Source organism: Notamacropus eugenii, chromosome 2 (genome assembly GCF_028372415.1).
Source record: "Notamacropus eugenii isolate mMacEug1 chromosome 2, mMacEug1.pri_v2, whole genome shotgun sequence".
Lineage (NCBI taxonomy): Eukaryota > Metazoa > Chordata > Mammalia > Diprotodontia > Macropodidae > Notamacropus > Notamacropus eugenii.
Window position 1 is genome coordinate 453,386,541 of NC_092873.1, and position 27,190 is coordinate 453,413,730.

The 27,190-nt window shown below is 34.2% G+C and overlaps 1 protein-coding gene across 4 annotated transcripts in view; it reads left to right on the forward strand.

The window, feature by feature from the left end:
- BRINP3 (BMP/retinoic acid inducible neural specific 3) overlaps nt 1-27,190 on the forward strand; it is a 536,581-nt gene that overhangs the window by 408,983 nt on the left and 100,408 nt on the right. For all 4 annotated transcript variants that reach the window (XM_072648361.1, XM_072648360.1, XM_072648359.1 and 1 more), the window contains exon 6: nt 2,819-3,055. In XM_072648361.1, the coding sequence (XP_072504462.1) occupies nt 2,819-3,055 (237 nt within the window). The remainder of the gene's footprint in view (nt 1-2,818; nt 3,056-27,190) is intronic.

Sequence of the window (27,190 nt, forward strand, 5' to 3'; positions counted from 1 at the left end):
TTATATTAACAGCACACTGACTAAACCATGTATGAACTTACCACCTTTATTGTATCTTTCAAAGAACGTATTATTTTTTTTAGAAAATGATAAAGCATGTTAAAGGGCAATCAATATTCAAACCTTAATCTCTGCTTATGTGAATGCAGTGGTTAAAATGTACTAATAAAATATCCAGTCAGCTATTTATTGATGTTAGAGAGTTTCGAAAGAGTTACAGAGATGGAGTCCAAGAGATAAAAAGCAGAAAGACAGAGAGAAGAGAGCAAGATAAAAAGAAACAGAGAATATCTACTTTTCACTCACATAGTATATAATCCTGATAAAAAATAAACAAATGTCATATTTATATAACATTCATATAAAAAGTTTTCCCTTAATAAAATCTGAATGTTTTTTGGTAATGATAAAATATCAAATAGCCACTGTCATTTGAGATTAGTCCTCAAGATCATACTTCTCATGAAAAGTATGAAGAATTTTTTTCCTAAAGCATTCAATCAACAGCACAGATAGTACCCTCAATTTAAGCATGGTAGTTATTTCTTTGTGCCTAAAGAACGTATCAAATGATACATTTTAGTAGTGAAATGCAATAGGTAATTGGACACATTTTCTCTTATTTTTGTTTCCTGTTTTCCTTCTAGTTGTCATATTGTGTATTTGGATCTCTGTGTTATAGTTTCACATATCGACACAAAATGAGAATAGCCAAATTGTAGTTTTCCCCTGTGCTTTCTGATAGCACAGCTCTAAGAAATCTTAACATTTATTGAATTTTTCCTAACAATAGAAGCTTTATAGCCCTTCTGTCATTTTTTGACAGTCTACCTAAAAGAAATTCACTTTATTACACTTTTCACCTAAGAAACTCACAAGGAAAATGACTGAAGTTGTTTCTATACGTGGCAAGGAAATGAACTGTAACATGGCTAAATCAGTCTATATGATTCCCTATGGCCAGTTTTAATGATCAATAAAGTTGGCCTATAGGATTTTCAGTTACGTAGTCATACTTCTAGCAAATAGAAATTAGAAATGATGTTTCTTACAATGCTAATTTCATTTTCTTATAATTTATATTAAGGACATATATGTATAAAGATACCTTTTACAAGATGAAAATGTTGGATTTGAGATTAATCATAAATTTAGCTTTAACATCAATCACAACTTTATACAATACTTTCTTGATCCTAAACAGATCTTAGCATTCTTCCCAAACATCTTCTTTTTGAACTTCCTTATTACTGTTGAGGATACCATCATAATGTCAGTCAACCAGTGTCACAACTTTGTTACTATTTTCAGTTCCTGATTTCTATTTACCTTACATATCCTATCAGTTGACAAATTTTTGTTCTATGTTTTATGATGTTGTTTGCATATATCCCCTTCTTTCCACTCATATAGCCAACACTTTTGTTCAGACCCTCATCACTTCATGCCTGAACTATTGCAAATGGCCTAGTTGGTCTCCTTGCCTCAGGTCTCTCCTCACTCCAATCCATTATCCACACAGCTGCTAAAGGGATTTTCCTAACTTGTAGGTCTGACCATATCACCCCTTGACTGAAACTCCTGTTAACCCATTTACCAACATGATCAAATATGAAATCCTTTGTCATCTAAAATCCTTCACAACTCCAATCCTTCATACATTTCCAAGTTTTTCTTTTTTTTTTTGCACCCTATTGCTCTCTTTGCCCTTTACATTCCAGTCATACTGACCTAGCACAAAACACACCAACTTTCATTCCTTTGTAATAGTTGTTGCCATACTTGGAATGTTATCCCTTCCAAATCTGTTTCATAGAATGAGTAGCTTCCTTTAAGATTTCATTCAAATGTACCACTTCCAAGGAGCCTTCCCTTCTTGATCACCCTCCTTCTCTGCCACAAAGTTATCCTCTGTCTGTTCTGTATTTATCTTGTATGTTCTACCTATACACATACATATATGTAGGTTTACATCTTTACACACATGTGCAAAAGCCTAAATCCATATCTAATCATTCCCATTATAATTTAATCATTATTAAAATTAAGTTCCTTGAGGATTGGGGTTATTTTTATTTTATTCCCAGGGCTTATCACAGTGCTTAACACATAGTAATAAACTCTTTTTGATTGAGAGTTGACCTGTTCTATCCTTGTAATAACTCATGTGACAAGTTTTATAAAATCCCTAAATTAGTTTATGTGCTGAAGTAATAATTCCATAATTACTCCATTACTTTTAGATATGGTAACTATTTATTATCAAAATAATAATCATTAAAGGCCTTCAGATATTCCTGATTATCTCTAGAATAAAGCGAACACTCCTTAATTTGACATTGAAGACTTTCTAAAATCCAAATCTACCAACCTTTCTAAATTTATGTCTCATTAATACTAAAGACTCTGCATTCTAACTAGATTGGATTTATGAGCAATGCCCTGTACCTAACCTTCCATTTCTCACCTTTGAGATTTGGCATATGTTGTCACCCATGCCTGGAATGAACTAAGTCCTCAGACTCCCTTCCTGTGCCTAGTTTCCTTCAAGGATGACCTCAGGTACCCACTTGTACAGGAAGCCTTTCCTGTTCTCCTCATTTCTTAGTGATTTCTTCCTTCTCAACTTAATGTGCAATTATTCAACTGAGTACAAATTGTACTCCTTTGGTAGAATACAAGCACCTTAAAAGCAAGAAAAATTTCTTTGAATTGCCACTGCCTACCACATAAAAAGTTCTTAATAATTATTTTAAATTCAATTTATTGGAATGATTTAAAAATTTCAAAAATTATTGTTTTGCTTTTTTTGATAAAGGGCTTCAAGTCATCCTTCCAGACTACCTACAGGAGCGTTTTGTGCAGGCAGCTCTGAGTTATATTGCCTGTAATTCAGAGGGAGAGTTTATTTGTAAAGACAATGATTGCTGGTGTCAATGTGGCCTCAAATTCCCAGAATGCAACTGTCCTTATATGGATATCCAAGCGATGGAAGAAAATCTTCTTCGAATAAGTGAGACATGGAATGCCTACAACAATGATTTTGAGGAATCAGGTAGGACATGTACTTTATTTTAATGGGACTATAGTCTATTAGGATGTTTCTGAATGGGAAAGATATTCTTTACCAACACATAAGAAAGAATTATGGCATAACATGAATGGAAATAATCATTGCAGCTTGAATCTTTGTTATGTCATTCTCTCTAGGCCAATTCTTCCTCAACCTGGCATTCCTTTCACAAACACACACACACACACACACACACACACACACATACACACACACACACACACACTCAAAACAGTAAGGAATTATTCTAAAATGTGATTCTAATTCTGTCAGTTATAGATCTAATCATTTAGTACATGAAGAATAATGCCTTCCAATTGCCATTTTTGTATCATAAGTCTTACCTTTTTCCTATTCTGAAAGTAATATTTGGGTATTTACCTAGGCCCAATTAGGGGTTCTTTAATTTTCATTGTGATGCCCGCAATGAGGATTTATAAGATTACAGGAATTAGAGGGAAAATGAACTTTAGGGATCCTCTTGTTTAAAATTTCACTTAATAAATGTAGAAACTGTGGTCCAGAAATGAAACCAGACTTGTACAAGATCACACAGGAAGTATGCAACACATTCAAGATTTGAGCCTGGGACTAAACGCAGAGACTTGATAGAACTCTCCCCCCAAACTCAGTCAAAATACCTGTAAAAATGACTCTAAACAAATTCTGGAGCTGCAGAACCCACAGAACGATGAAGTGAAGCAAATCTCCAGCCTAAGACAGCTTGGAACAGGAAGCATCTATTGTGCTGTGATAGGTACAGAGCACGGTGCACTATGGGGCACAGATGGAACATGGGCAGGTCTTGGGGGTTACTGAATCGTTGGCACCTGTGTCAGTTTTCAGACTTCACAATCTTAAAACACCAAGGACAAATAGGAAGGTCAGTTGAAAAAAAACAGACGTGTTAGAGAGTAGAGTGGTCTGGCCCAAGTCTCAGGGCAGGGGAAGGAGTGGAGGAGCCTGGGGTAGGCACAGAAGGGGCATAAGCAGTGTCTGTTTCTGGAGCTCTAAGCTCACAGATTGTGGGGTATTCAAGAGGCTGACAATGAACCCCCCTACCCACAATGGAAGCAGAGAACTATCTTGACAAAGAGCTCAAAAGTCAAGTAAATAGCTGACAAAATGAGAAAAAATTGGAAAAAGAATCAGACTATATAATCTTACTTTGTTGACAAGGAGGACCAAAATATACAAACAGAAGAAGGCAAAAAAAGTCAAAGCTCCTACATCCAAAGCCTTCAAGAAAAATATGAAGTGGTTTCAGGTCATGGAAGAGCTGAAAAAGAATTTTAAAAATCAAGTAAGAGAAGTAGAGGAAAAATTGGGAACAGAAAAGAGAGTGATGCAAGAAAATCATGGAAAGCGAGTCAACTGCTTGCTAAAAGGGAACCAAAAAATGCTGAAGAAAATAATACCTTAAAAAAATACACTAAATGTCAAAAAAGAAACAAAAATCCAATGAAGATAAGAATGCCTTAAAAGCAGAATTGACCAGATAGAAAGGGAGGTCCAAAAAGCTCACTGAAGAAAATTATTCCTTAAAGATTAGAATGGATCAGATGGAAGCTAATGACTTTATGAAAAATCAAGAAATTATATAACAAAAACAAAAGAATGAAAAAAGTAGCAGACAGTGTGAAAATATCTCATTGGAAAAACAAGTGACCTGAAAAATATATCTGGGACAGACAATTTAAAAATGATTGAATTACCTGAAAGCCATTATCAAAAAAAAGAGCCTCGATAAAATCTTTCAAGAAATTATCAAGGAAAACTGCCCTGATATTCTACAACTAGAGGTAAAAATTTAGCACATTTTTTTCATATGACTGTAGATAGCTTTAATTTATTCCTCTGAAAACTGCCTGTTCATATCCTTTGACCATTTATCAATTGGGAAATGACTTGTATTCTCCTAAATTTCACTCAGTTCTCCATATATTTCAGAAATGAGACCATCATCACAGACTCTAGTTGTAAAAATTCTTCCCCAGTTTTTTGTCTCCCTCCTAGTGTTGTTTGCATTCAGTTTATTTGCGCAAAAACTTTTCAATTTAATGTAATCAAAATTATCCAGTTTTCACTTCATAGTGTTCTCTATCTCTTATTTGGTCATAAATTTCTCCATTCTCCATAAATCAGACAAATACATTATTGCTTGCTCCCCTAATTCTTTAGGATTAGATCATTTAGTTTCCAATTATTTTTTCTCTACATTTCCATGGCCCTTTAATTTTTATTGCATTATGATCTGAAAAGGATGTATTGACTATCTCTGTCTTTCTACACTGGATTGTGAGGTTTTTCTTCCTTAGTACATGGTGAATGTTTGTGTATGAATCATGAGCTGCTGAGAAAAAGGTATATTGCAGCCTATTCCCATTCAATTTTTTTCCAGAGATCTTTCATACCTACCTTATCCAGAGTTCTATTCACTTCATTAATTTCTTTCTTGTTTATTTTGAGGTTAGATTTATCGAGTTCAGAGAGGAGGAGTTTGAGGTCTCCCATTAATATAGTTTTGCTGTTGATTTCTTCCTGTAACTCCCTTAACTTCTCCTCTAAGAATCTGGATGCTATACCACTTTGTGCATATATATTTAGCAATGGTACTGCTTCATTGTCTATGGTGCCTTCTAGCAGGATACAGTTTCCTTCCTTATCTCTTTTGATTAGATCTATTTCTGCTTTTTCTTTTTCTGAGATTAAGATTGCTGCCCCTGTTTTTTTTTTTAGATTAGCTGAAGCATAATATATTCTGCTCCAACCTTTTATCTCTACTCTGTGTCTATCTCTCTGTTTCAAATGTGTTTCTTGTAAAACAACGTATTCTTAAATTATGATTTTTAATCCATTCTGCTATCTACCTCAGTTTTATGGAATAGTTCATCCCATTCACTTCACAGTTATGATTAATATCTGTGTCTTTCTCTCCAACCTATTTCCCCCAGTTTATGCTTTTATTTTTCTCTTCCTCTCCACATTAGATTTTTAATTTTTGACCACCACCTCCTTCAGTCTTCCCTCCCTTTTATCAACTTTCCTCCTTTTTATTCCCCTTTTCCCTTACTACTTCTTCCCTCCCTTTTAATCTCTTCTCCCTTTTCTTTCCCCTTTGCCCTCCTACTGTCTAAAGGGCTAGTTAGATTTCTATACTTAACTGAATATGTTGTTCCCTCCTTGAACCAAATCAGATGAAGGTAAATCTCAAACAATGCTCATCTCATTCCCTTCTTTCCTTCCACTATAATATATTTTTGTGCCTTTTCCTGTGATGCAGTTTACCTTGTTTTGCCTCCTTTTCTCTTCTCTCTTTTCAGTCACTTCACACACCTTAATCATTTTTTTTTTCATCACATCAGTTAATTTATACTCCCTCCCTCTTTCTTTGCATATCCCTTCAAAATGTCATAATAAATATGCAGTTCTCAAGATTAACAAGTATCATCTTCCCTTATAGGAATGTAACCAGATTGTCAATATTGAATAACAATTTTTTCCCCCATTTTCCTTTTTATACATCTCTTGGGTCTTGTGTTTGAAGATAAAACTTTCTATTGAGCTCTGGACTTTTCATCAGGAAGATCTGGAAATCCCTTATTTCACTGAATGCCTATCTCCTTGCCTGAAATATTATGCTTGGTTTTGCTGGATAATTGATCCTTAGTTGGAGTCCAAGCTCTTTTGCCTTATGGAATAACATATTCTAATTCCTACAATCATTGAATGTTGAAGTTGCAGGGCCCTGTGTGATCCTGACTGTGTAGTTCCTTGATATCTGAATTGTTTCTTTTTGGTTGCTTGCAGTATTTTCCCCTTAACTTGATAATTCTATAATTTGGCAACAATATTCCTTGGAATTTTCAATTTGGGATTTCTTTCAGGAGGCAATTGGTGGATTCTTTTGAGGACTATTTTGCTCTTTGTATCTAGGACTTCAGGGCAGTTTTCCTTGATGATTTCTTGGAAGATATTGTCCAGGCTCTTGTTTTCATCATGACTTTCTGGTAGACCAATAATTCTTAGAATTTTCTCTCCTGGATCTATTTTCCAGGTCAGTTTTTTTTTTCCAATGAGATATTTTATATGTTCTTCTATTTTTTCATTCTTTAGATTTAGATTTTGTTTGACTGATTCTTGATGTCTCATAGAGTCATTAGCTTCTACTTACCCAATTATAATTTTTATTATGTTATTTTCTTCAATTAACTTTTGCACCTCCTTTTTCATTTGTCCAATTGTTCCTTTTAAGGAGTTATTTTCTCCAGTTAGGCTCTGTATTTCCTTTTTCATTTGTTCAATTTTCCCAATTAGATTTTGTGCTTCCTTCTCCATTTTCCCAATTTCCTTTTTAAGGTGCTGTTCTCTTCAGTGAATTCTTTTTTTTCCCATATTTTTAAAATCACTGGCCAATTTTTCTTTTATACCTCTAAGTTGATTTTAAAAATCCTTCCTGAACTCTTTCAAGAATTCTCTTTGGGCTTGAGACCAGCTCATAGTGCATTCTGATGTTTCAGATGTGAGTACAATCTTAATGCTGACCTCTTCTGTATTCATAGTTTGGTCTTTTCTCCCACAGTAAGATTCTATGTTCTTTGCTTTTCTGGTTTACTTCTTACTCATGATGATTGTCTTTTTCCTGGCTTTTAAAGTGGATCTCTGCTTCTGGGGCGCAGGGGGCTTTGTCCTACATTTCCTGTGCTAGGAACTTGAGGCTTTGTGTGTTGTATCTTCTGGTTCTTTCAGCTAGAAGGTAGAGTGCTGCAGCTTACCTGGTGCTGAGCTGGCTAGTGTGTGCCAGAGCCAAAGCTAGTCAGTCTTTCTCAGTTTGCCTGGGTTGCCCTGAAGCTGTGTAAGGTGTGGGGGAGACCTGGTATGACTGCAGGTCTCCTCCTCCCCTGAACTACAGTACAGACAGGCTCAGCAGCTGGTGAACCACCATCTGTGCTAGTGTCTGCCAGACTCCCCTGGCTATACTGAGGCATACCTGTCATCCTGGTGTTGGTGCTTAGAGGCTCCACCCTGCTGGGGCTCAGGATCTCCTGCTGGGGCTCAGGATGTCCTTCTGGTTTGCTGAGGTGGGACTGTCTGGGGTAGCTCTGGTCCTGCACTGGTCCCCTTCAGGCACATCAAGAGGGACTTTTCTTGATGATTTTCCTGGCCTCTGGAGCTGAGAGACTATTTACCTCTTTGGCTGATCCCACTATTCCAGGATTTTTCCCAGGGCAGTATTATTTGGGTTTTTCAAGATCAACAAGGAGAGGGTAAAAGAACTTACTGTTTACTCAGCCATCTTGGCTCCTGGAAGTTCAAGTAGGTGACTTTTAAGCATTTAATCTGTGAGCTGATAGTCTCAGAAGTGGCTGCTGCTGTCACAGGGGCCCTGTGCTTCTCTCTCCCTGTGCTGATATGTTTGGGAATCTGCACTGCTGCTTCTGCTTAAATTTCCTTGGGGAGTTCCTGCTCTGCTCCACTATGGTGGGGTCTGGGCTGAGGGAATTGTGAGCTCCGCACTCCCCAGCCCTGTATAACAGATTTTTCCTGTCAATCTTCTGGGCTGTCCTGGGCTGGAAATCCACCACACTCACCTAGTGGATTCTGTTTGTTCAGATTCTCTTTTTAAAAGTATCTGAAGGAAATTGTCATAGAGCTAAAGTGAGTCTGTACTCTCATTCCACCATCTTGCGGGCAAGAGTTCTTAGGGAACCTGCAACTACAAGCTTTATTTTACAGTAAATAAATAAAATAAATGCAAAACACAGAATTCTCATCCCCAAAGTCAATTCACTTTTGTGAATGCCACAATCTCATCTATCTTAGGGAGATTTTATATATTTGATGAAGGAAGATATAAAATAGGATTTGATAACATGACTACTGTGATAATTTGCTAGAAAGCTAATACACCGAAAACTCATGAAAGCATAGAATAGTATGCAACACTGATTTGATTAGGCATATTATATTTCATTTCAGCATTGTACTAGGTAAACATTCCTGTACCTGTCTGCTAGTAAAATAGGCCAAGAATAGGAAAAAAATTCTTATCAGTGACCAGTCTTTTCAGTGTGAATAGCCATCACCAGTTGTTGGGGAGGGAAAATACTACCACCCTTAATATTCCCCATACCTTTCAGAGTCATGAGGTCACCTCCAATCCTGCATATGTATTTCCCAGTATATTTGTTTGCCTAAGATCAATAAGAAGCAAAGACTAAAGGGGGAAAAGACTGCCAGAGGCAAAAGTTTGCATAGTCAGCAGATGTTCTCAAAGCAATACAGAGGCTCGTTGGGAGCTAGTGCACATATGTCTTCCCTCATTGGACTCTCTGAAAACTGATAGAATCAATAATTACACATTTTAAAAGCAAACTGAAAGAGAGAGGAGGAACAAGTCAATTCCTTTAAACATCCATTAAATCATCATCTGTTTCTCCTTAGTAGACAATTAGGGAGGGAGTTCTTCATTATATCATAGTGCAACCCCCGATCAATGATTAGTCATATATGGTCAGAATCTGATGCCCAAACTTTAAAAAGGGTCATCTAGAACCAGGAAGAGCAGTTTTGAGAATACTCTGGAAAATGCCCTTTCTCCCCAGGGAATGGGGCAACTAGATAGCACAATGGACAGAATACCTGAGCTGCAATCAGGAAGACCTGAGTTCAAATTTGGCCTCAGATACTTATTACTTGTATGATCCTGGCGAAGTCACTTAACTCTGTTTGCCTTATTGTCCTCATCTGTAAATGAATTGGAGAAGGACATGACAATTATACATTATCTTTTGTGAGAAAATCCCAAATGAGTTAGAAACAATTGAAACAATTGAACACCACCACTCTGGGAATATAGTCTTTTTATATCTTCATCCCTTCTCTGCCTTTCACTTTTTTTCTCTATTCCTTAATCTATGTAAGTCTCTTCATTCTCCATTCCTTTACTCTCCTTTTAAAGTACAACTTTAAGGGCATGGCTCAGGCAAGCATTATCCTTGATTTAATCAATAACCTCAAAATGTCATGACTGAGTTAATCCTGCCCAAGGTAAGAGCATTTGTTAGCATTCCTTCAATGTGAACAAAGTCTCACATGAGAATGTTTGTACTTTGTAAGGAGCTATATATCAGTGCCGGAACAAAAGCCTTATCCATTACCCTTGTTAACCTTTACTGGGCTCTTCCTCAATTACATGTTCTGTTCAATGTTGTTATGCCTGCTTCCAAGTTACTATCAACCCTATCTTACCCTTTCATATACTAATGTCTGTCTCTAATTCCTATTTGTAACCCATGGCTTGTTAATATACCTCCTACACTTTGGCAAGAGTAACATGACTACTACTTAACACCTTTGCATCAAAATCATATAAATACGCTGTTATATTTTCTCCTTTTATACTAACACATTTCTTTTAATACAGATTCTAGTTAGTGTAATGATCAGGAATGGTATTAACATTTTTTTTTATTAACATTTTTTTTTATTGGAAATGATTTCACAGGTTTAGGATGTTGTTGGTGGTATCTCCCTCTATTAGTACAAAATGTTATCCCCTCTATAAGTTACAATCTTAGAAAATTTCCTGAGGAACTGAGAATATAAATGAATGAGTCTCTATCTATGTCTGTCTATCTCTATATATGTCTGTCTGTCTGTCTCTTTTCTCTCTCAGCTAGCTAAGTGTGATTTAGGGAAAAGAGAAGCAAGTATATCAGAATATCGAGAATATCTAGACAGGAAATGAAGGACTTTTTTTGAACATCTATAAAACATTTTAGTGCACAAAACAAAACTTAAAAGTTTAAAAGTGAATATTATGTATGTGTATGTATGTATATGCTTTATACATATATATATTTAAAACAAGCATAACAAAATTTCATAGTTTAGAAAAGGTTGATTAAATGCTCTATACTAGGCACTATGTTAAGCACAGAGAAAGACAATGAACAGCTCAGAGGATTTATTAAATTGGCTGATATGATCAGATCTATCCTCTAAAAAGATTAATTTGTCTACTAAGTTGATGGTGGAGAGTAGTGGGGAAATATAACGGTTGGCAATACCAGCCAGGATGCGATTGCATTAATTCAGGTATGAGAGGATAATCTATTGTAGGAAACAACATGCAACAACTCTGTACAAATAAGATATACACAGGATAAATTGAAGATATTCAATAGAGGGAAGGTACTTTCATTAAAGGGAATCAGGAAAGACTTCTTGTAGTTGAAAGAACTTTAGTTGGGACTTGCAGGAAGACAGGAGGACGAGATATGGAGGGAGAATAGTCCAGGCATGGGAAACAGCCAGTGAAAATGCCAGATCCGGAGACTGAGTATTTTGTTAGAGCAACAGCAAAGAGGCCATAGGATGTAGATGGGAGTGAGAAGTAACAAGAATGAAAAGGTAGAAGTGTGTCTGTTTGTGAAGAGCTTTGAACGCCAAAAAGAAGATTTTATATCTGATTCTGGGGGTGACAAGGAGCCATTGCAGTTTTATTTTTTCAGTAGGGCTTCATATGATCAGATGCATGCTTTAGAAAGATTTATTTGATAGATGAATCAACTATGAGGTGTACTGGGGAAAGATTTGAGGCAGCAAGACTAGTCAGGAGGCTATTGCATTATTCCAGGTATGAAAGGATAAAAGTTTTGTACTAGGGAAATGACAGTGCCAGAAGAGGGAAGGAAGATATATCTGAAACGTTGCAAAAAGGGAAAATCAAGAGGATTTGACAACAGTTTAGTTATTGGGCCTGAGAGTAGCGGTTGAGGATACCTAGTTTATGAGCCTGAAAGACTGGTGGGCTTAACACTGCTCAAGGTCAATTCCTTAGCTTTTTGGGTTAAGAAACTTGATCTAATCACTTTTCATTAATTTGGTTTAATTTTTCACCAAAATCTTGTTTCTCTGCACCTTTACTCTGAGATATGTTGAGTGTTCTGGGTTATACCTTATCTGACATTAATTTCATTTTACTGAGATGCTTTCTGATGATAAGCACCTTATCTCCTAAGTGATGTATAGACAGCAATCTTTAATGAGTTAAAACAACTAATACTAATAACTTAAAAAATACTCATTAGTTTCAGAATATTGATTATTAACCTGGTCCTTAGATTTTATATCGACTGTTTGGGCCTCCATCTAATGATTCCATCAATCATATAATTCTTTAAAATCAGATACAATTATTTAAAGTTAGATAGAAAGATACATAGAAACACTAGTTCATTTAAATTCTCAGTGCCCCAGGAAATTTTCTCAGCCTGTAGTTTGTTCTGGTAGAGGAGTTTCCCACCAGCAGTACCCTATACCGGTGAAATCATATTGAAATAATTTTTATTAAATATAAAATTTGTTCATTTTAAATAATTAAGTAAAATTTATTAATACCACTCCTGATTATTACCCTAACTCAAATCTGTATTAAAGCAAATCTTCCGATCCAAATAGGAACTTTGAATTAATATTGTCATCAGAATCAATGCTATAAGATTAAGTTAATGGTGAAGACCAAGTGTTCTAATAAATTGCTTCTCTAACAGGATCCCTCTCAAACTTCCATTAATAAATTGGCTACAACACATCTTCCCCAAGCCAAATAATTATTTTATAAGGAATTTAGAGATATACTAGTTCGTGTTATAGTAAAAGTCCAGAGTATTTATCTGATTTATATTTACTTTAAATCTAGTCATTAATTTTTCATTGATTCATTTTCTCATTAAGTGCCAGACACTGTGGCATAAATGTATATTGTGTCCTAGTAATGAATATCTGAAGAAAATTTCCCCAGCTTAGTGTTAAAATAATATTTCCCTGTAAAATGATAATCATTGTAGTAGTGCTATTTTAGTTATGGAATATCTTTTCATGTATTACCTTCTATTTCAACACGATGGAATTTAAAAAGAACCTCTGATAGTTTTGAGGACAGATCTTATCTTTTATATTCCACAAGGATAAATAGGATAAAAGAACTATTGCTGAAGTTACTTGGGGCAATGACAAGAGGAGGAAAGGGCTTATGGTACCTAGGGGCTGCTGTGGTTGGTGATGAGATTCTAAATAGACTGTATGGAAGGAAATTGACCGTTTTTTATTTTTTCTTTTCGTTTTTCCTTCTGATGGCAATACAGTGGTAGCATTTGTCAATTTTACTCCCTGGATTCCACTGTAGGGATTTCAGGGTGCAAATGATGCAGTGGTTTGTATGTGACTTTTGCCTATCTAGAATTCAACTCCATTTACACCCAGTTCAGTCTATGCTACAGGAATTTAATGATTCTAAGTGAATAAGAATTCAGTTAGTTTTGTAGAGTTTTTGACTGTCCTTGTATTTTGTAATGGGGTATGAATATCAATGTATATGGAATTAATATGCACACCAAAGAACTGATTACTTTTAAAAATATTCCTTTATTTGAGATAGTGGCAAGGTTTGTAACTTGCAAAAGTAGGAAACTGGAAACACATTATTCATGTGAAGGTGGAAATGAAATATTGAATGGTAATATTCCCTGGATAAAATTAAAGACCTTTTGTATCTATAATATGAGTTATTGGTTAACATAACTATCACCTCCCTTATTAAACACAAAGTCATAATTGGTGAATTTTGAATTTAGATCATAACAAATCATATGTTGAGTTATTTATTAGTGCTCACTTCCACTCATGCTGTGCATCAGTGTCATACTGTGGTGTTGAGGTGACCTTTGGTTCAAAGGAATTACTTTTCTTCTAAACCTCACCCTTCTATAGAAATTCCCAAGTTCTGTTATAGGCAGCAATTAATCAGTAAACACTAATTAAATTCCTGCTTATGCCAGGCACATAAGTGCTGGGAATCCTAAAAGAGGCAAAAGACAAGGACAATCCCCACTCTTAAGAAACTTACAATCTAATGAGTGAGTCAGCATGTCATGCATTCAATTGTGGTACCACAATATCCTATCCATCTAGTCTCCACATTTCACAACCTTGACTTTATTCATAACTACTCACTCTCCCTCATTTCACATCTAATCAGTTGTTAAATCTTCCAGTTTCTTCCTCTACTACAATTCTCATATCTTTACCCTTCTTGCTGCTCCCATGGCCCCCACCTCAGACCATAATTCCTCTTTGTCTGAACTATTATAATGACCTCCTAAGTATACAAGCACCATCTCTCTATGTTGCAGAATTTCATTATTACCTCTAGGAATATGATATCTGTATACATAATAAAGTTCTCACATAGATAAGCAGGTAGGCATTTAATAAAATGTTGAATGTAATTTAAGACTTTGGGAAGGAAAAGGAGAGATGACTCTCTTCCACTTCTCACACACACACACACACACACACACACACACACTTATCCAAGTTGATAGCAAAGCAGGAATTAGTGAAAGTATACACATGAGAATATATAACAGATGATACACAGAGAAGGAGCTTCTCCCATTGTGAGTAAGATAACAGCTCAAGAGAGGGAGAGAAGGAGGAATGGAGTGAGTCAGGAGAGAGAGAGAGAGAGAAAGAGAGAGAGAGAGAGAGAGAGAGAGAGAGAGAGAGAGAGAGAGAGAGAGAGAGAGAGAGAGAGAGAGAGAGAGAGAGAAAGAATGGGCTCACTAAAGAGGAAATTTTCTGAAGTGTCCACTGTAGAAAACTGGGGTTAGGCAAAGGATAGATACTGCTAGCTGCTCTCATATCATCTTCTTCCTAGAATCTCATTCCCCTTCAGTTATCTAAAGTGTGATCCCCAAGATCTAAATAATTTTCAACTCCTTATTGTGAAAATCTGATCATTTGGTGATAATTAACAAATAGTAAGTAGTAAAAGTAAGAAGACAAATAATCAGTTTATGTAGATACTTTTATGTAAATGTACTTTGCTACTAAATGGTCTACTGACAAATCCCTAATAACTGGCTTTGGTCCACTTTTGTTCCACTTTCATATTTTGTTAGAATCATATAGATAAAGTCTTTAAGTGAAGGCAATCTAAAGAAAGAGAATTAGGATAATGTTGCTTCTTACATAGAAATGACAGAACTGTGGGGTTAGAGCATTGGTCCTGAAATTAGATAATGTGGTTTGGGTTTTAGATCAATCACTATATAACTTTGAGTATATCACTTGATCTCCCTGAACCTCAATTTTCTTATTTAAAAAATATTCAGTTACGCTTGTACTATTTATCTCATAGGCCTTTTGGTAGGAAAAAACGTAAACCTTGATTTTTGAATGGTTCTTCAATCTCATCAATGTAGAGATTCTCCCTAGTGATGAAGATCATAAGCTATCAATACCTTATTATTTTGTGTGAATCAGGTTCATATCTTCCAGTAAATCCTCCATGGGCGTTTACCCAATGACCTTCAACTTTTCTCTAGATCTTTTGACATTCAGTAGATACTAATGGAGGACAAAGGCTGTCCTTTGTTGTCTGTCTGTCTATCTGTCTCTATCTCTCTATCTCTCTCTCTCCCTCCCTCCCTCCATTGCTCCATCCCTTCCTCTTTCATTACAGCCTTTACAAGTTATTTATCTATTATCAATCACATTCTTTACCTCATTTTGGAGCTTCATTGGTAATGTGTTGTAGGTTACCCATATCCACCATAAGTTTCTCCATTGCCTATTAGGTCACCAACACTTTAATTCTTTGAGGGTCAGAATTTTATGACTCTGAGTCATAATACATAATCAACAAAAATTGATAGATATTTTAAATATGGGCATTTGTTTTAGGGAGAATGTTGAAGCAATTAAAAGCATTGTAAAAATTTTTCAAAGGTCTGCTTTCCTCCTATGAAGTGGTTTTCTCCAATTTCTCATCCATTTTCTCTGTCCAACCACAATTATGAACTGATAGAACTTTATCGGTTATCCACAAAGCTGTGTGTACCTATAATATACTATATAAATATGAGCTAATGTGAGTATAGTCCCAGTAGATATGATAACTTCCTATGACTGTCTCCATTAGTTACTGGCTTAATAATTTTAAATGAAATAACTGGCCATCTCATAGAATCAATTCATATTTATTCAGTTCGTCAAATGGGTATTAAGTACCTACAATTTACAAGGCATCTTTCTATAGCTGTCTGAAGACAGAAAGGAGGCAAAGAATTTGGATTTCTAAAGGAGTTTTGTTTTTTAACTTAAAGGAGATTTTCATGGTCATGTAAACCAATCTTTTACCAAAGGTGTGAATCACTTTTACAAGGTTCCTGGTAGAGTGTCATCTAGACTCAGCTTGTAGATCTTCACTACTAGGGATGCTCTCATATAGCCCATTCCATTTTTAATGTTCTATTTATTAGAAAGTTCTTGATGAAATTAACAAATGACTAGACTTTTCTATCAATTTATTTTCATTATATTGAGCAACTGTCTGAACAACCTGCTGAGTAATTAGCCCAAAATGACTGAACTAGCTATAATTTTCTGATTTTATGAGAATGACCCCGCAGGGGGAAAATACCGAAATGTGTGTTTAGGCTGTGTGAAGAAGCATCATCCAGAATAAAGAGCTTCTGATAAAATATTATTCAAATACTTCATCAAATGTGGAAGATATACTGTCATGTCCTACCAAGCTGAAAACTTCTCAAGTATGAGTTTGTTGAAAGACAAACTTTTTTTTTCAGCTCAGTTATATTTAAAGGGATAGACTAGTTGGTTAGCCACAAGATGCTGCATAACTTTGGCCACAGAAACCACAAAAAGACCATTTTCTAAGGTAGAAGAAATAACACTAATCAAATTATAGCTCTCTAAAGTATTAAATTTCACAGAAAGAAAGAGGCAACAGATCATGTCTAGAATATTATGGTTAGTTCTTGACACCAGATTTTAGGAAGAACAGCAAACGATCATATAAAGAGGAGGAAAAATAGGATGTCAAGGGACCTGGAGACCCTATCACTCTAGAACTAGCTGAAAGAGCTTTAGAGAAGAGGGAACTTGGGGTAACAATCACTATCTTAAAATATTTGAAGGGTTAAATTTATTTTGCTTTCACCATTGACCAGATATGTGACCTTGGAAATTTTGATCCTCAGTTATCATATCTGTGAAATGAGAAAATTGGATTAGATGATTTTTTTCATGTCTGTTACTCAAATGATGCCATATTTGAAGGCACTTAGCACATAGCACAAGGTAGAAGTTTAATAAATGTTTCTTTCCTTCCCCCTCTCTTTTTCGTACTGCAACATTCCGTGAGCCCATGGACATTACTGAGACAGATTTGCCTCAATTCAAGGACATTTTTGTAACTCTGCAGATTCTAGTAAGTGTGATAGGCAGCTTCAGACAGAGCAGAGTTCTATGTCTCTAAATGTCTTCAAGCAGATGGTAAATGATCAGTGTTATAGAAATCATAGAGAATCTTCCTGTTTGAGGTTTAAGTTGGACTAGATGAGCCTCAAAGGTCTTTCCAACTTTGAAAGTTTATTATTCTTTGTGTATATCATGTTGTGTAGAAGGAGTCAGAATGAGGATACAGCAGGAGAAATCCTGTTACTGCATGAAACATAGCTTTTCCAGATCCCCCAATGTAATTCCTTCTATGAATGAGAAATTTTATGCTTGTATAATGTCATTTAAAAGTTATGACAAGCAGAATGTATTCTTAGCTAATACTCCCATCCACATATGCTCACATACCAAGTTAATGGGAGTGACATTTTGATTTTCATATTATGTTTGTAGACTTTAGCAACATTTTAGTTTTTATTAAGTAATATGTGGGAAATCTAATAAAATAAAAGATTTCTGGAAAAATATAATTTGCTTAAACACAAGAAAATGATAATGAAAGTTATACTTCCAACACTAAAAAGGACTTGATTTTTGAACAGTATTGGCTTAGGTGCTTTTATAAAGCAATATCCTACATTCCTTTCAAAATGATAAGGCAGTTAACATTTTATAAAACAATAACATACTCCATTTCTTCTGCTTTGATAGAAAACCCTTCCAATTGCGTAATGATAAATATCATCTAATAAGTCATTCATGCTAATGATTAATCATTTGTGGATGATACAATAATAAAAACTCATAACTATCATTTAACTGTAAGATTGGACTATATAGAATATTTCCAACTTTCATAGAATCATACACATTTGGACCTTTGAGAGACCTTAAGGATCTTTTCCTTTTATGCAAACCTCTCTTTTTCACAGCTGAGTCCTAAAAAAGTTAAATGACTTGCCCAAGGTGATAAAGGAAGAAAACTGAAGAATTGAAACTTGTGTGAAGGTCTTCAGTACACAGTATTCTTTCCACATTTCTGTATTCCTCTGCTTTGATTTGATCATCAGAAAACTTTACTGCCCCACCCCCAATAAAAGCAATAACAAAAACCTTTGGTTCTTCCCTTGCATTGCCTAAATAACAAATAAATGCTGTGATATTACTAAACTGTTTGGTATAGGAATTCACATTTAACTTTTGTTGTCTTGTAGAATTATTCTTAGATGTAGTCTTGAAAAAGAAACAACTGTTCAGCTGGCAAAAGTTAATGCTGCTGTTAGGATGGCTGAAAAAAGTATTTTCTGAAGATTTGATCTGAAGATATAATTTAAGATCAGAAATGAAATAAATGCATGGAGCATAATATTGTCATGTATTGTGAAGCTATGGTATGTAAACTTTTTGCCAGCATGTTGAGGAAGTTTGACCAATTTTGTAGCTCTGGCTTTGCAAAATGATACACATGCAGTGGCAAAGACATAAGTGAATTGGAATGGACCCCAAAGTCAGCTAGCCCAATTCTTGACATGTTCAGAGAACTATTCTGTAAAATCTCTGACAAGTGAGACAATTTCAAGTACATCTAGATGAAGTGAACTCGAATAAAATCATGAGAGGACTTGAAAACCCTGCTCTAAGAAATCAACTTTTTATTTGAACCTTTGCAGTGGCAAGCGTCCACTATCAAAAAAAAAAAACAAAAAGCAATGCATTCCATTCTGAAAAGTTCTAATTCCTTTTAAAAGTGTGCTTCCTGCTTTATCAAAATATCATTCCAACTTTGCTATGTCCAGTGTCCTAATGATTTCATTAAATGAAATAAATATTCTCTATCGTCAAATATAAGAAATGCAATATGCAAATGACTGATTACTTTTTTAAGCTCCCAGATATATTTGTACATTTTAAAAAGAATGTTTGTTAACCCAAATTGTCTGTAATTGGTGGAAATTCAAGTAGAACCATAATAAAGGCAAGGTTTCAGACACTGTGAGGTTAAGTATTTCAGCTCCCAATAATACAGCACACTATTTCTAAGATACTTGTAACTCATTCTAGCCACATGCATCATGCTAGACTTCTGATAACTTAAAGCATAGGTTCAAGTACATTTATCATTGTAGGTTAATAAGAGAAAATTTTCCTTGTTATAGTTGTTGGTCAGTTATTAAAATAATATCATTACATTCAGGATTAAATCAATGGATTCTTTTCAACTTTAGTGTTTTTTTTAATGAATTCAGTTTTTTAATAAAAAGTCAGTTTGTGCAAGTAAACAAAGCTTGTATATGTCATGTGCAGTCTTTTGATGTAATTACCAGTTTCAGCCAAAAATTAGCTTATTCCATCAAGATGGTCCAACCAATTTGAATAATAAATGAATCCATTGTAATAAAATACCAATATTCAATTTTTCTGTCCTGACTTTGTGCAGGATTCTCAGTGCTCCGACATGGATTCACCACAAATTGCATTGGAAAGACATGGCTTCTTTTGGGAGTGCGATGAGAATGATGCAGTGCTAGCTCTTCTTTGTGACTTTAGCTATAGGTATCGATTTTGATCATAGAATGATATACACCTAGAACTGAAAGAAACCTCAAATGTTATCTAATCCAACACTCTCACTTCACAGAATTCCTGGAAACTCAGGTCCAGAAATGTTAAGTGATCTTAACAAGGTCACACATGGAATAAGATAAAGAGCTCAGATTCTAAACCAGATCTTACAACTTTCAGTTCAGTGCTTTTCCACTGGACCATATAGAAAGACAAAGGTATCAAGGAATTTTTAAAAAACAGAGTCAAAATTTTCCTTCTCTTTTATTTTTCTCTTCTCTAGATATGGATATTTTGTGATTATATATAATATGTTTAATACACATATATAATGTGTATGTATACATATGTATGTATGTGTCATACAACAATTACAACTACTCACATTTACTATTAAATAACTTTGGTAGAGGTGAGAAATCATTCAGATAATCATTATTCCTCTATGTTTACAGTGTTATGAACAGAGACTCCTTACCATTACATGATGATTTTAAGCTTCTGTTTCTACACATCTACCTGAGCAGTGTATATGTGTGTGTGTGTGTGTGTGTATATAAGTGAGTAAAAGATGATATATTGGACAGAAAATCAGACCTAGAGTTGGGAAGCTACAAGTTCATATCTTACCTTGGACACTTAGTAGCTATATGACCCTAGGCAAATCACTTAACCTCTGTCTGCCTCAATTTCCTCATTTGTGAAATGATAATAGTACCTACTCATCCTCTCACTTTCCTTTTATAATTGTAAAGCTCTTTGCAAACCTTAGCATGTTATATAAATGCTGGCTATTATGAGCATTTTATATTACTAGACAAAATGAAATATAAATACATAGATTCATGTGTATGCACATGTGCATACACACATGCACACACACAAACACTCTTTAATATTTCCCTACAGAATATAAGGTATTTTCCATCTGCCAGCCTCCTAAGGTAAAAAGTATATCTGTTTAACAACCTTTGGAAACAATCCCTGAACTTCTCTGGCAACTTTAAAAATTTCAAGCCAGCTCTGGTTATTACTTTATAGGACATAAAACTATGTCTCTCAGGGATGACCATTTTGGGAGAGGTAGGCAAAGTAAGAATCTAGTTAGTTTGGAAAGCAACCAGTAAAATTGATTTTTCAAAAGAGTAAAGGTTGTAGGGTTAATTCTTTTAGCCTTCAAATCCCAAGATTGTCTTTTTTAGTTTCTTTATGCTCGCTGAAAGAACACAATAATGAACAGACTTTTTTTTTGAAGTAGGAAATATTATAAAATGAATCATCTTAAAATAAATTATTTTCTCCAATACTGTAGTATGGTAAAAATATCGAATTTAATTGGGAGTCTGAAGGGCCTAAGTTTTAATCCTATTTCTGCTCATTTCTTTCCATCTGATATTGGACAATTTATTTTTGCTTTCTGATTATTAGTTTTATCATCTACAAAATGAGGGGGATAGATTAGGAGATCTCCTGAGATCCCTTTGAGTTGTAAACTTATTTTATGTGCTTTTAAAGTGCTATATTCTCAAAGAATGCTTTAAAAGTATCGTATTTATTGCCCTAGTGCCTTTATCATAGTGATAATTTCAGTAACAGATATAGACAATTGGCCAGTGTAGAATTTCAATGATTTGATCCCAAGCAATGTAAAAAAAAAATTGTGAGATTATGACTGAATGCCAATTAGCATATTAGAGTAGTTTCCAAAAATCTAGCAAGCTTGCAAAATATTGTTCTGCAACAATTGCATTTACTTTCCTCACATCTGCTATTATAATAACTTAGTCAAAGTTGAAGAATCATTTATATAAACCTCTAGAGACCCTTTCCATTACTTAACATGCATCTTGCTATGTCAGTGCTTATGATCTTGGGTCCAAATCATAGCTCAAGGGAGTAGGATATGCATAAAAATTGTTCTAAGTTCTAGATGAAAGCCTAGTAAACATTCCTAGAGTATAGAACTAGTTAAAGAGCTCCCACATTTTTTCTTCTTTTTAAAAATTATTTAGTATTTTATTTTCCCCAGTTACATGTAAAAACAGTTTTTAACATTCATTTAAAACTTTGAGTTTCAAATTCTCTCCCTTCCTGCTTCCCCACCACCCAACCACTCGTTGAGAAGGCAAGCAATTTGATGTAGGTTATACATGTGTAGTCATGTGACATGTGTAGTCATGTGACATGTGTAGTCATTCAAATAGCACTTCCATAGTAGTCATGTTATGAAAGAAAACATAGACCAAAAAAAAAAAAACCTCAAGAAAAAAAGTAAAAAATATATATATATATATATATATATATATATATATATATATACATACACACACACACACACACACACACACACACACACTTCAATCTGCATTCAGGCACCATCCATTCTTTGTTGGGAAATGGATAGCGCTTTTCATCATAAGTCATTCAGAGCGCCTTGGATCATTGCATTGCTGAGAATAGCTAAGTCATTCACAGCTGATCATCTTAAAATATTGCTGTTACCTTGCACATAGTACATTTCACCTTGCATCAGCTCATATAAGTCTTTCCAGATTTCTCTGAGAGCATCCTGCTCATCATTTCCTATAGTGTATTCCATTATATTCACATACCACAATTTGTTCAGCCATTCCCCAATTGATAAGAATCCTCTCAATTTCTAATTCTTTGCTCCCCCACCAAGACCTGCTTTAAATATTTTTTTTTCATATAGGTTCTTTTCCTTTTTTAAAAATCTCTTTTGGGATACAAAAAACTATGCCCTCTGATCAGGAACATAAATATGAAGCTCCTGGGTATAAGTTCCATCTGTCAACTTTTGATTGGGCTCCTGAGTCATCCCCAAATATCCAATTTCATGAGTTTCATTAAATCATTCCTGTGGAACTATAATCAAAATAGGACAAATTAGACTTCGAGGCCAAATTTAGAGGATGTTAATTTGATACAGTCATGAAAGCAAGCCTACAGGTCCATACATGGAAGGATGACAGAGTAGCACTGACATCAATGTGGGCTCTGTGATATAGGGAAAGAAGTACAATATTTAGAGTCAGGGGTCTGGAGATTAAATCTCTGTCACTACAAATACAAACTTAGGCAAGTCACTTAATCTCTCTGAGTCTTATATTTCTTATCTATAGAGTAAAACGATAGATTAAGAAGATGACTCTAGGGCTATGACTGTATGATAATACAGTAAAGTGGTAAACTGGTGTGAATACTGCTTTTCCAGGGTCCAGGAAATTCAGAGACAAATGTTGGATCAGATCATTTATGATCCTTCAGGTTTTGGAAGCTCAAAAATGCAGGTTGTCTTTTCAACTGCTCCTACAATACTAATAATGTTACTGAATTAAACCTGTCATCATTTTCATGCTTGGTAATAGGATTGGTAAAAGAGTCTGAGGTAGGACAGAAAGTAAGTATCTTGAGTATTTAGTCTCAGATTATATATATACACACACACGTATGCACACATATATGTATGCATGTAGTATATATAGCACATATTTGTATGCTGTGCATCTAGTGATGATGAGAACCATTTGATTTAGCATCTGGAATTCCATGAAAATCTAAGCTGGATTATGTTGCATTTATATATCTAATACTAGCAAAACATATGCTTGAGGCAATATCAAGTTTAAAAATTGAAACCTAATTAAGCATACTATTAAAAATGAGACACATAGACAGTGAATTATATTTTCAAAATCCAGTGTGAATGAATGAAGCATTAAAAAAACTGGAAATATGTGGGATGGTTAAAATTTTAAGTACTGTAAATATAGTTGATCATGTTCTCTGTATCCAAAGAAATGACTGGAGAGCTATTTTGAATTATTTAATCTCACCATCTGTTCATTGCTTAGAATATCTTTTGTGAATGTCTTATGGCCTCTTAGACTTTAGCTTCGACCGTTTGAAGACAAGCAGCTGTTTTCTTATCAAAAATCTATAGTAAAGCTGTTCATCCTAAATTGGGGCATTTCATTATTATCTCAAGCGCTCTGGCTGATTAATGTATTTAAACAATATACTCCTTGAAAACAGGTTTTTAAGTGGCTTCTCCCTAATCTATACTTTTAACAATGATACTTAGGAAAAAACCAATAACATGATCTTGAGTAAAACAGATTCAATTAGTATTACTTTGTGGCACAATACACATTGGATAATGATGAGCATATGGTCCTATGAAGAAATCATCCTCATCAAAAGGATGTTTCCATCCTGGAATTTACCAAGTGGGAGTTGTACTTTTTTGAAGAAAGGAAGAATCCTAGTTTAAAGTAACAATATTTTATAAATAAATATGTAAGTCATATTTATCAAATATCATAGAGTGAGATTGTCAAATGATGTATATAATAAAGATAAGATTGTTACTATTTTCATAGGCAGCTGAGTGGTGCAGCGTATAGAACACGGTCTGTGGTCACAAAAACTTGAGTTCAAATTCCACCTCGAAGATTTAGGGACTGTATAACCTTGAATAAGTCTCTAAACATTTTCTTCTTTGGTTTCCTATCTGTAAGATAGGTATAAGAATAATAGTAACTACTAACTAAGGTTGTTGTTAGGATAAAGTAAGTTGATATTTGGAAAGTGTTTTGAACCTAAAAGTGTTATATAATTGGTAATTATTATTAATTGTTTCTATGACTTCCAAGAATTATCACTGATATCTAAACATTCCTAAAACCTTTAATTATTAACTCATTTAATAATCAACAGTATTTTGTTTTTGTAGTTAAAATCAACCATTTTATTGTTTGAATTTTTTCCCCTTTTTAAACAAGTATTTGTAAGTGTTGACTGTTCTAATCAAAGTTGAAGATAAAACATAATTATTTATGAATGTTATAATGAATATAAAATTTTATCATATTCAATAAAACATTGAGAAATATTGAATAAAATTATAATTTTGTATGGACTAATTTAATTATTTGAAATTAATAAAAAAAATTTTCTCCTTAATGCCAGCCACAAATAATCTCTGCTTTTAATAAAAAAAATAATTTATAAAGCAACTTATACAAAGGATTATATTAAATATTTTAATCAATTTTCAAAATGGCTGTCATTAAATTTTTTACACAAAACATATTTATGTATTCATCTAAAATCTCTTACATAAGTAGTATGTATAATACACTATGTTATATGCTGTGGGAGTTTTAAAGAAATAATAATGATATTGGCCCTCCCATGTAGGAGTTTATTAGCTTGTAATGGATTTTAATATAGTTTTTAGAATGGCAGAAAATATTTTAATCATGTTTTTAATAATATTGTCTATGTAATTTAACAGATTAATTAGATTTGTTTTGTTAAATAGTCACATTGAATTGTTAGTTTTAGACAAAAGACACTCTCATCACCATCACATATGGATTAATGAAAGAAAATCAAAACTCAATTGAAAGTTGTTTATTTTATATACAGTAGTAACTATCTTGAAAACTATATTTGCTATGCAAAATAAAGTAATTAGAATGACATTTTAAATTCAAATTACCATTTATGAGTCAAATATGTTTCTACATATGGAGATCCATCTTTCATCTATGGAATTTGATTTATAGTAGTCAAACTAAAGGTTCACTTTTATAAACTAAAAGCAATTCACCAAAATATATGAGAAATAGTACTAAAATATGATTAATGGTGATAATTCTGGGTACTTTAGTTTCTTATGGCTTAATATGTGGTTGGTCTGAAGCTATCCCACCTCCTTGTAACCTAATAGTTACACTAAGTGAGAACATAATCAATCAAGAGATCTAAGAGCAGAGATTCTTAATCTTTGTTGTGTGTGTCACAGACTCCATTGACATCTGGTGAAGTCACTTCTCAGAATAATGCTTTTAAACACATAAAATACATGGGATCAGAAAAAATATGAATTATATTGAAACAATAATATACATACATGCATCTGTACATATATTTGTATATGTCTCTATATGGTCAGAATCCAGCATTAATAATCCATACCTTATACTAGATGAGCAAAGTCTGGGAAAGACAGAAGACAGGAAATTATGCTGGACAAGGGTTCTGTTCCTTCTGACTATAAAATTTTGTTATTCTCCCTGGATGCTATATAATGGTTTTGAGTTTCCTGAAAATTGGAAACTTTTCCACAGTTTGAAGCAAGTATGACATTCCACAATATTGGTCAGGAGTAGGAAGAGGAGAGAAGAAGCCTTACATTCTCCCAGGTCTCTTTTGACTCCCACATCTACTTTGATCATATGAGGAACATCTAGATTTGAAGGATTCAGAACATCTTGGACTTCCCATATTCTTATCAGTGTCCTAAATTTTGTCCCCAAAGGAGCTGAAATCAATTTGTACCATCAGAAATGACCAACAAAGATGAATGTGCATTCATCATGCTTAAATGAATCTTTCTGAATACGTCATAAATAAGATAAAAAGATTTCCATTACCCAAGAGATGTGTTTCGTTTTGCAGCAGCTGCTTTATCAGCTTGAACTCACTTTTTCATGGATTCTGAGTGCACTTCTGTGGAAATATGCCATAGACTTTTAGGGAAATATTTTGTGCCATTTTCTCTTCCGGGACTACCTTCGTAAATATCCCTCTCTAAAAGCTATGTAAGGATCACTGACTAAATAGGTCTCAACTGACTATCTTGGAGGGAGGCACAATAGTGGGGGTTAAGCTGAAGACATTATAAAATCAACCCTGACCTGCTGGGCTATTCTTAGAGCTCTGAAAGGGAGAAGTGGTTAGCCAAGATCAAGTGACTCAACTCAGTAGGAATGGGAATTTAGGTAGCATCCTGAGAGCTTAATTGAACTACATTAGAAAAAGAGTCAGTTCTGTTCATTCAAAGGTATGTGAGTTTCTGTGCAAAAAAAGCCGACATTATTATGACAGTTGATTGGACTATTTTGGTATGATCATATGGTTTGGTTTTGAATTTTCATTTAATCCATCAACTCTAATGATCACAATAAACTGAATATTTTTATTGTTCATTGTGTTCATTTTATTGTTTATTGTGAATTGCCAGTTGTATTAAAGTTATATTTATATAATATATTTAGTTGTATATGTTGCTTATATATTATCTATATTCCTTGGAAGATAAAATTTGCAAATCAAATTTTATAAATTGAATCATTTTTCTACTTTCATTATGATTTCAAAAATGTTTTAAAGATTTCTACTTTACTGATCCTTTCCTCTCATAGATTAAGTGTTTAAACATATTGTATGTCTATGTTTGAGTTCCTTAATGTG